Genomic DNA, 11713 nt, shown 5'->3' on the forward strand with positions numbered 1-11713 from the left:
GGTTAAAACATAAGATATAAGATAAAAGGCTATAACAGAGTACAAGCCCCCCCCCCAAAAAAAGTACCGGCAAAATAAGAAATAAGTTTTTTTCTTTTTTTCTTCATTTTTTAGTTGTGATTTCTGGGTAAAAACACGGCAGCTGGAATTTCCAAATCTACTTCTGGCACCCGGTCACCACTGGGCGAGAGCCATTTAGAGCTATTACATTCAATAGAAGGCAGACATGTCTATACCCGATATCTCCAAAACTGGGCAACTCACACTAAAACGACCAAGGTGAATAAAGAAACTCCAGGGGAAATATATGTAAATCTGACTTTTTGGGCTGAACTGGCCCTTTAACCTTTAGATGATTAAAAAAAAAAGACATGATGGGTTATTAAAATAAAGCATTAAACCAACAATTTTCTGGTTGGGCTCCCCAGAGTTTATACCAGTTCCACTAAACATTCCTGTCTCCTCTAAACGTCTTAGATGATTTCATTTCATGAAATCCAAAGCAGTAAAATATATTAATTAATTACTTCAGACTCAAACATCAAACACCTGAGTCGCTTAATGAATTAAAACTGTCAGACACGTGTCGAGTGATTTAAAATACTACAAAGTTAATGTGCTATATTTACAAAATTATACATCAAACCAAATGTGAAAGTCTCCTTGAAGAAATCTTTGTTAACATATTGTACGCGCTATATTTATTAGGGATTGAACCATCAGTGTGTCCATTCACGTTAAAACATTATGAATCATGCTTTCTTTGTCTCCCTCCCACCAGCCGTCGCTGCCTACCAAAGACGGTAGAACATGTCACGAGCGCAGGCTGACAATGGCATTAAAACCTGTCTGTAGTGCAGCGCTGACTCATTCATTTGATCTGTGTGGTGAGAAAAAAGAAGCTGCGGTGAATCCCAGCTGAAAAGGAAACGCGCAGTGAAATAGAGAGATGACAGACTGGGCTGTTCGGCTGTGGGCAACAACAAAACTGCAGCAGTTTGTACCAATAATGCAGATTTCATTATACTCAACGTGTGTTGGTTTAAACGGTTTGGTTTCAGGTAACAGTTTAAAAAACAGAAGTATTTTTAAACTTTGTGAAAATCTGCACAATTCAAAAGTCTGGAATCATTTGGTGAATGAAGTCTGTCATCCTTTCTTTTTCTATAGCCAGTCTCAGCAGAGAGTCTGACGTCTGCTGCTTTTCTCCTACATTAAAGAAACCTTTCAATTGATTAAATAATTGTAAAGCTTTTAGTTCCAAGGCAGCACTTTTCTTTATGTGCTTAATATGTACTTAAAGGATGTCAGCCGTGGTGGTTGGCTGACCTTTCACCAGAAAATATTTTGATTTAAGATTACTAAATGCCTCTGAGGTTAAGGTCAGACGACTTATTTATGGAAACTCCAGAAAACCTGAATCTCCCCTCCAAGTTCTTTCTTCAGAAGTCAAACAAACAGTAGTCGATTTGAAACTACACATCTGGATCTCAGCTTTCCTTTCACTGCCGTTAATCAAATCTTTTCTTCTGGACTTTAACGTCACCTCATCCCTCCATCTCCTGTTTTTCCTCTGCTGTTATTGGATCTGCAGCACTGCGCTGTGATGCAGGCAGAGCGTCATGTCTTCCTACGTGGAAATGTCATCTTAATCAGATGTTCCCACTCAGAGAAAGAGCGTCATCAAATGCTGGGGATTGGAGGATTTTTGTAAATGAATATGAGCTTTCGTGTCCACCTGCCGATTCACCTGCTGAATACTTCAAACTTACATTGGTTTCATATAAATCATGCATGTAAGACACTTATGTGATGCATGAGGAAGAATTTTCTCTTTTTTTTCCTTTGTTTTTCACTTCTTGTAACAGTAATGTCACTTCTTCCCCTCCACTCACCCTGTCACTAATGAATCCAGTCATTATTTTACTTCAACCCCCCTCCACCGTGTGACACAAAGACTTGCAATCATGCGCTTTAGTTTTTTAGCAGAGGGGAAGTACTCCTTCTAACTCATAAAAACAAGCAGATTTACTTAAAGTTTGCATCTATTAAGACTGAACAAGCAGCTCATTACAGGTGGAGAAGAGTGAAGGGTTGGGCAGGAGTGGGTTTAAACGTTCTCCTTTCAAAACTAAACTTCAAAATGAGCTAATTTCTCTGTAATTTCCTGTGGATTTCTCCTGTTAGTGCGCTCCCTTCATCCTGTCCTCTCACAAGCACTGATTTCATAGATCTGACTGGCACATGCACGTCGGGCTTTTCCATCTAAAGGACTTTCCTGTCCACACACATACGAAGGAAGACAGAAACGTTTTTCTTTCTTTTTTTTTTTTTTGTTAATGGGAATGTGGCAGAAACTTCCAACATATCCCTGCAGCATCCTGATGCATTTATTAGATTTTTTTTAAACAGAAAGTTGGCATGAGGATGAATTTAGAAGGAGATCGAGACAAAAGCGAATCCAATCACGCGAGACCAGTTTGTTCTCTCTCTGCGTCACTTTTTTTTTCTCAGGTGGTTTTAAAATAAAACGGAGCCCGGGCTGTGGGAGGAATTAACGCCGAAATATTAAATAAACTGCGCTCGTGCAGCTGGAGAGAAACGGGCTTATTTGCGCTAAACTGCCGACGACTGCGCTGGTTTTCGTTCCTGCCGTTGGCGAATTTTAAAAGCGCAAATGCAGCCGCGCGGTGCTGCTCAGGTAAAGTTTCCGAGATACCGTTAATAACCAACACGCACGTGCGCCATCACATTACACCCACCCCTGGAGCACGTGCCCATGTTCCCAAAACACGAGACAAAAAAAAAAAAACGAAAAGAAAAAAATATGTAGTATATCAACACTTGGCGCCAGCAGCCTTTTTTGCTCGAAGACAAATATGATACCTAGATACGATATTTGATCTTCAGCAGGTTTTGACATCATCAGGTTTGAAGTGCAGACAGGTGACACGTGCACGGCCGCGCGGACGCTTGGTAGAAGCTCTCTGGCGAGCACGTTATGGCACTGGCACCTTCACCTTCACCCCCAGATTCTAATTTGCGACCTCGGCTCTTCTGCTCATCCTTAATTCAGGAGTGACGCAGATGAATTAGCAGACCGCACGAGCGGCGCTGCACGTGTGCGAGCGCCGAGGCTGCTATGCAGCCCAGCACAGAGGGGCCGACTTGATGAGTATTGAATGTTTTGTACATATGAAAAGCTTTTTTGGGGGAAAACAGAGAAGTGCGAGTGCGCTGCGTTCGTTCGTTTCAGGCGATATTTCACTGCCGATTTGCGCCCATTGCCTTATAAGGAAAGACCGCCATGCCTGCCTGCAATAGGCCCAGCGCAGCAGCCTGCGGGAACTCTACACTTTAACCCTTTCGCTGCTGAATTTTATTTAGTCCTGCCGTCTGAAACAATGCGGCCGGGGCTGCAGTGACATTTTTACGCTTTTGTTTTCGAATAGATGTTTATGAAATGACTTCCTCCCTCAGATTCGGATTAAATGTAAAGAATAACAGTGAACAGAGAGCTGCGTGTGCCAACAGCGGGAAAGAACAGCACATGTTATTTGTAACCTCCCTCTGTGTCCGTCTAATTATATCAAAATCCTCAACCTTCCCTCAGGTGTAAATAAGCGCAACCATTTCTAGCACAAACCGTCGGCTTTGGTGCTGCAGGTCCGTGTGCCCCCCTCAGCTTCAGGCCCGAGCTGGTTCAGGCTGTCCACAGGCTGTCCGTGCCAATAATGGAACCGGCTGGTGCCTGTCTTGTCGGGGCTCAGTCAGAAATAACCCCTCCGGAGTTAAAACTGAGGGCTAGAGTAAGAGGATGACCTACATCGGCTGCCACTCAACCAGGAGCTATCTTCTAACAACGCGAAAATCCACCAGAAAATCCCCGCGACACGCTGCCATGCGAAATGTCATCTCTTTGTGTGACCTTGACTCAGGGAAGATATGGAAATCTATTCATTGTAATGCGCATTGCAGCGTAGGGGCTCTGTTCGCAATTTAACTTTACACAGGGTCACGATTCATGCCGCATTATCCACACTACAGGGCTTCGGATGGGAATGTGTTTTTCCCGTTTCACTGGCATTTGCCGTAATAGAGAAGGCCTTGTTATGGTGGCGGTGATAAATCAATGTCAGACGGGCTCTGGCCTTGACTTTGGTTGGGCCTGTTGTGTATTTTCAGGTGGATGGTTTCCATTTTGAGGCATACAATCTTAAGTTAACCACCTCATCGTGTGGCCCTCATAAAACACATTTTGGATAGCGCTTTAGGTGCTATTAAGTGCGAAGGCGCAAAGTTAAGAAAAAATATCTCGTATAAACTCGGACTGTTGATGTGCTGTGACTGCAAATACAACATTAATTGCAAGGCCTTGCTCAGATGCTGAATTCAGGCAGCACATTCGGGCCATCACGTTTCAGGATAAAACACTCACCATTCATAGCAGTCTCTTCCAGTTAGATCTGGCTTCGCGTTCAGCGACAAGGGAGGGAGGTGAGGCGTTCAGGCTCTTGTTTTGGCTCGTAACCTTTACTACCCCAGTCACGTTGTGTAGTGCACTTGTTTTTCTGATAGGCGTGTCACCCTCACGTTAGTTCTTTAGTCACAAACAGTCTAATTTGATCTCACGTGGGCCAATAAAAGGGTGGGATAATAATCCACTTTTGTTTCAGTATAAGGAGACTATTGCTCACGAACAGATAATAATCAGGCTACATCTTAAAGATAAGTGGAATGTCAACAATGCGTCTTCTGACAGGTGTATCACAAAGGTTCTGCAAGAACGCGAAACCTTCATACATAAAGTTTTATATGTATATATGTATTTAAATAATCACATAATCACAGCATTTCACTATTCGTGTTTCCAGCAGTTTATCAAAATATAAGAAAAAAAACGTTGTAATTATATAAATGTTTGGTTTTTTTTATTTAGAAAGCAAATCAAAGATGGTAAAGACATCACTGTATTTCTCTCACTTGGATGTAAAGCCATCCTATATGGTAGTTTGTACCGTATCTGTTCCCCAGAGCCACATATTGAACACCCTTGCTTTAGGTAGAAAGTTTATTATTATCTGTCAAGGTGATTTTCCGCCCAGACAAACAGAAGAGCAGGTGATTTCACACACTGGCATCTCCCCACAGTCAGACATGGAGGACTTAATGATATTAGAACTTCCTACCAACAGGCCGGAGAGGTACAAGCTTAGACACTGTCATGTAGGCAAAATTAGTGTCATATTTTTGTTTTTCTACAGGAAAAAAGTAAACGCCATTCATGTCTGGTTGGTGTTAATATCCTGGCACAATAAACTAGCCCACAACAAAATTTCAGCTACCAGATTTTGCCTTGGTTTTCATCCCTCGCCAAATTTCTCAAAGACATCCTCTACATCAGCCACTTACAGCTTTTTTCATGTTGTTTACGCGCCGTTGAAGTCGTGATTACACTTTTTACGACAGTCTCCGAATGCAGCACGGGAACAACCCCCGCCCCCAATAACCTCCCCCTCATGTAACGTCACACCAACGGCTATTTGCATGAAGTGTTTTCTGGCTGCAGCTCGAGCTCGGCTGCAGAGCGAGATCCTCAGAGGGGGAAAGCGAGGGAAGCGGTGCAGTGAAAATAGGAGGAGGGGGAGTCTTGTGTTTCACATCAGAGGAGCAGCGAGGAAAAACGGGCTGAAAGCAAGGATAAGGTGTCCGATAACAAAAGCAGAGAGGGGGGGGGAAGCAGAAGAGCGGCTTCTCTTGTATCGGAAAATGGAGCTACCCGCCGCGGGAGAGCACGTCTTTGCGGTGGAGAGCATCGAGAAGAAGCGCAGCAGAAAGGTTTGTCACAAGAGCACCGAAGGACATTTTTGCACACATGCACTTGGAAAGGAGGCTGATTTTTCTTTTTCACTTCTGCTTTCAGCGGAGCATATGTTGTTTTATTATTACTATTATTGTTATTCGATATTTTAAGATGACTGTGCAGCGCGGAGTAAAGTAACGTTACGCTCATTATCCCGTTTCTCCTCCTTCACAGGGACGGGTTGAGTATTTGGTCAAGTGGCGTGGATGGTCTCCAAGGTGAGTGCACTTGATAACAGAAATACACTCAACGAGGACGCCACATCCAAAACAGAAAGTGTGCGCAAGTGTAAATGCCTGCATTTTTCTGTGCGTGGGCGCGCGTACGGGGGGTTGCGCGTTCTTGCTCTGGGCACTCGGCGCGTTTATTGGCCCCGATGATGGATGTGGTTTCCCAATGTATGCAATCCCCAGTGTGCCAATTAGAGGAAGACATGTCTATAATTGAACACTATGTTTAAGAAATGCCACGTATCGAGATTTGTGTGGAGGCCGGACCGTTGTTTCCTCCCCCTATTACCGTGCGTAAAAGTTACCCATGATTTATTACACGTGTATCCACAGGGAGGACAAGCTCTCAGCATGTTGTTTACATGCACGCCCACAATTATGACTCTAGGGAGATTTTATAAGTGATAGATTGAATTAGGTCCTGTCACCTGGGTATCTTCAGCCAGTGCCTGTTATGGTGAGCCGTTTTTGACTGGCCAGGGTGCACTCACTGCTCTCTGTCTCTCCTCTGTGGACAGATACAACACATGGGAACCAGAGGAGAACATCCTGGACCCAAGACTACTTGATGCGTTTCAAGACAGGTACGTTTGATAAAGAAGCTTCACAAGCTGCTGAAAAACATGATAGAACAGGTTTTAATCCACTGTATCTTACATTTCCAGTTTTTGTCACAGCACATAAAATATCTGTCACCCATCCCCAGAGAGTAAAGCAGGTTCCCCTGTAAGTTTTAGAAGTGTAGAGAGTTTGGTTAACAGAAAAGCCTTAATGTTTGTCTTTAGATTAAACCCTGTGTCATCAGAGTTGGATCAGGGTTAAGCTCAGGTTAGGGTTATCAGATCAAACTGAACCACTTTGTTGCGCATCTACTTTTTGTTACCTGATAGTTATTTGAGTGTCGGCATCATGTTATCCTGCTAAAGTGCTACCTGCTGTCCTGCCATCCACTCACCAGATGACCAGTGTCATTTTCCACAGCATGACTGTATAAGTGAATGATGATTGTTCAAAGGTTGTTTGATCCCTTTACTTTTTTGCAGGTTAGACTTTTTTCCCCTGGATTTTCTGATGTGCACCACTTTTAAGAACACAAATACAGAGGACACGAGACACCAATCACCAGCTTTCAGAGATGAATAACACTTAGTATTCAACTAAAAGATCTCCATTAAAAATCAATGAAGTCTAGTACTAGGATCAGTCCACATCTACGAGACAGAGTTATGATGTCACTTTATACTTCTTTAGTTGTATAGGTGTACTGCTTATTTAAAGTATCTGCATCTTTCACATTGTTTAAATTGCTTATGGATTTGCATTTATACAGTTTCTAGTGCTATAAATCCAGCTTGCCTGCACACATGTTAAAGTCAGACTTTCTGATGGCACAAAAAAGCCTCAGCAGACAAATGTGAAAATAATTTAGTCACATTCTGCACATTACATCATCGTGCATGGTAGAGTTTAAATATCTGTCTGAAGGAACATGAAGCAAAGTGTATTTTGGAGTCGAGGGGAAGTTTACATTATGGTTCACATCTTTAAGTAATCGGCTCATGATGTGATGACGGTGCAAAAGCAAAGCAAGATTGAAGGAACTACATAGTATCTTAGTAAACGTATATATCAGAAAAATTCAAATATTACCCTTTAGCGTTGGCTACCTTGGTGACTTTAGCTGTTTGGCTAAATACTAAATACTCTCCTGAGTGGCTGACCAGGCTGCTCCGTGTGAAGGGCAGTGTAATTGAATTTCCTAAATGCATGCTGTGTTAAACTGTCACTGGCTTCTCTCTCAGTCTCCTTCAGCTTTTGCCTACAGCAACCTTTCAGGCGCAGGTCACACGTTAAAGCAAAACATCGACTTCACTCTACGGCTGTTTTCGCAATTATCTCTCGCTTGCTCCAAAGAGGAGGGATTTTATTGAAACTAATTGCGTGCCTCTCGGGGGAGCCAAATCGTCTGAATGCCAGGCTATGAAAATACACTGAGTCGTCATTGTAATTAGATGTGAGGGGGGGAGGGTGGGGGAGGAATCTGACATCACTCCTGTCTGCGGTATTGAATTACTGTCTTGGAGGGACTTGGATGGAGACTGAGGAAAGTCAGAGAGGGGTTGGCCCTTATCTTCCACCGTGGATAGAGTTTGTTTACTGGATTATGAGTGTTAGTATAAACTGACTGTTTAGCTTTTGTAGCAGCTGAGGATAAATGTACATTTGATCCTGTTTAAACAAAGGCGAGGACAGGTAAATATATGATGAACAAATAACAATGTATGCTCACCTTACATCAGGAAGTGTAACACATGCTCAGCGTTTTCTAATAGAGCATGAGGAGGACACCCATGACGTCGTGTTGCCATGCAACTGCAACTCATCTCTGTGTCATGGTTCACTGATTGGCTGGTCTATTCCTCTCCCGCAGGGAACGTCAAGAGCAGATGATGGGGTATCGCAAGAGAGGACCCAAGCCAAAACATCTTCTGGTCCAGGTAAGAAAAAAAACATATAACAAGGAAACAGGACTTCAGTTTTTCTGTTTTTTATTAACCAGAACACCAGAAAGGCAGCAGCTCAAATAGCATTGTTTACACACAGCGCATTCACACACTGAAATATACTTCAAAACATGATTCTAAATGCTAATCTTGATTATCAGTAATGATGAATGATGCTTAAGTTTCATTTTTATTTGTACCTCTCTCTCTAAGGTCGGGAAATTTCAGAAAATATTAAAGAACATGTGAAATATGTCACGTTTCATCATGTGAAAATGATGAAACATGTCATGAAAGTTGTGATACTAAAAAAAAATAAAATAACGTTTTCGTCTCTAACATGGCTAAAGCTTTTGGTACCATTAAAGCCTACATTCCCCAAAATGCAACTCAAAGCTCCTTTTGTTAGACCCCGCCTGTTAAACGTTTGGGCTTCACACTCAAATTTTTTGGCTTTCAAGTTGTGATTATGAAAGCCATGCTAGATGAAGATGTTCCAAATAAATATGTGGTTAATATGTTTTTCTATTTTGTTTTTGTTCTTGTTGTTATTTATACATGAATAAAAGCATCTTTGTATAATATGCATAATTTCATGTCTGTAAGCCACTTCACATTATCTTTTTAACGTGAAACTCGTGGGACACAGCAGATTAATATTGGCCACAGACATCTGTAAATGTATTTGGGTATCAGTCAAGTTGTTACAGATATTTGGCTGATATATCAGTATTCCCTATTTTAAACTGAGATGACCCATCATGGTTTACTCCACAGGGTTTTGTTTTACCTGTATGATGAGATAACAAAGCTTCATTTGTAAAAATTTAGGTGTTGGCTCATTTACGGAGTGAAAATTTGAATGAGCGAGGGACGTTATCTTCATTAAATTCTATAGGAATCTGTCTCCTGACCTAACAGTTGCAGTTAGGTGACTGCGATTGTACATTTAATGCATCAATCACTGGCCCAAAGGGCTAAGGGATCCCCTCGGAGGCATGTTTTTGTTCCTCTCAGGAGGGTGTTGGTGGTAACACATGGGATAAAGTCAATGCCGGGACACAAAGCAGCCAATGACATTCCTCCAAGCTGAGGTCACAGCCACGGGAGACACTTTGAAATGTCACTGTGATGGCCGGGCTGGTGGCTCAGAGAGCTGCAAGGGATCTGTAGGAGGGCTGTGTCAACATGGACCCAAGGCCTCTGAAATAAACCTTGTGCTCGTTTGGAGCCCCGTCACACATTCCAAGCACAGTGTCTTCATTGCAGCTCGTGGGCCCCATGAAAGCCTTTTTTTTGTACCCAAGGAAAGACACGTGTGTAGAAACTGGAGACTCTTAATCATTAATCAAATTCCCAGCTCAAAGGGATGCTCTTTATTTTAAATGCTCATTAAAACAACACAAATCATTTGATTCTTTATCGATGGGGCTTGGGCGTTTTTAATAATGCTGATTACTGTGTTTGCTCGCAGGTGCCTTCCTTTGCCAGGAGGTCCAGTATCCTGGCTGACCTACAAGAGGCGTCCCTGGATGAGGACAGCTGTCAGAACGCCAGTCCCATCCAGATGCTTCGTCCGCAGCCCCAGCATTACCAGCTGAACAGTAAGAAGCACCACCAGTACCAGCCGCTGTGCAGGGAGCGTGAGGCTGAGCAGCAGGCTAACGGCAAGAAGTTTTACTATCAGCTTAACAGCAAGAAGCATCATCACTACCAGCCAGACATTAAGGTGCACGAGCCCACATTTGCTAAACCCAAGATAGACGTCCAAGCTCCTGAGCTGGCTAACAAAGAGTATAACCTTCCTCCGGTGCTGCAGCAAAAGTGGGTTCGGGACAAGGACTCGGGCTGTCTGACCAAAGTGAAGGATATCACCATGGAGTTGAAGAAGCTTCCGGCAAACTTCAACGGACACAAAGAGCAAGAGAAGCCAAAACCTAAGGAGGACGCTTTACCACAGCCCAACGGTGTCAGCAGCAGCAAACTAAAGATTGTGAAGAACAAAAACAAGAATGGCCGGATTGTTATTGTCATGAGCAAGTACATGGAAAACGGGATGCAAGCAGCTAAAGTGAAAAACGGCGAGTGTGATGCTGCTGAAAAGCCACCGCAAGGCACCGACAATGGTGTGGAAAAGCACCTGGAAAAGATGAAGCTCGTCAAAAAGCTCGGCCTCATCAATGGATTTGCTAAAAGCCCCGTAGACAAAGCAACGTCTCTCAGTTCTGGATTTAATGGAAATTGCCCCAAAGAAAAGGAACCGTCCCTGAAAGCGGAGCTAACTGTGACAGAACAGGATAAACATGTTGAGGTCAGGGGTCAGGGCCAGCTTCCAGAGGATCAGCCTTTGCAATTGACAACCAAACCTAATCTGCTCTCCCGGCCTTTGAACAGGGGAGTCCCCTCATCACAGGACAAAAGAGAAGGCCAAGGTGGGTTTCAAGGGCTAAAGCGACACCTCTCTGACACAGATGGTGAGGAACGTGAGGGTAGTAAAAGGTTTTTGAGCTCCAGGAGCATAAGCGCTCCCAACACAGCATCATCACCTGTCCAAAGCATCAACATCGACCAAAATGGACACCACAGTCACCCCGGGCTGCAGGATTGTGGGTATGTGGACCAAGTGGAGCCCATTGACTTGAGTATTGTCAAGTCGAGGCCTAAAGCTCCAGTTCCCACGGCAGCCCAGCCTGAAACGCACACACAGCCCGAGGCGCTAACACACACAGAGGAGGAAAGACAAACAGAGGCTGACACACAAACAGAAACTCAGCTTGAAACACAACAACCTGCAGAAGTGGAGAACGCCGAGTCGCTGTCCGTTTCTAACCACGAACAGAAAAAGGAGGACACATTTCCCTCCTTCAAACCTTTCCTTGGGAATATAGTCATCACGGACATTACCACAAACTGCCTCACCGTTACGTTCAAGGAGTACATAGCAGCGTAACAATCTGGGTACCAGCTGTTCATCTGTATAAATGTACATGACATATATTTGTATTTTTGGATGCTTGAATGTACAAATCGACCCTTGATGTTGTTTTCATTTTGTATATTGGTAGTTCAGATAACAAGAGAAACTTTTTATTTGCATATTTCTTCTTATAAGCTAA

General features: G+C 43.3%; 1 protein-coding gene across 1 annotated transcript; it reads left to right on the plus strand.

The window, feature by feature from the left end:
• The first annotated feature begins 5547 nt into the window (after positions 1-5547).
• On the plus strand, positions 5548-11713 carry LOC146631205 (E3 SUMO-protein ligase CBX4-like). Its single transcript, XM_085356430.1, has 5 exons — positions 5548-5838; positions 6038-6081; positions 6612-6677; positions 8525-8591; positions 10072-11713. Exons 1-5 carry the CDS (start codon positions 5548-5550, stop codon positions 11545-11547), a joined length of 1944 nt encoding a protein of 647 aa, XP_085212556.1. The 3' UTR covers positions 11548-11713.

The sequence above is a fragment of the Diplotaxodon limnothrissa genome, linkage group LG6 (assembly GCF_057381915.1).
Source record: "Diplotaxodon limnothrissa isolate DT_005_m linkage group LG6, D_limnothrissa_male_GT1.1, whole genome shotgun sequence".
Taxonomy (NCBI): Eukaryota; Metazoa; Chordata; class Actinopteri; order Cichliformes; family Cichlidae; genus Diplotaxodon; species Diplotaxodon limnothrissa.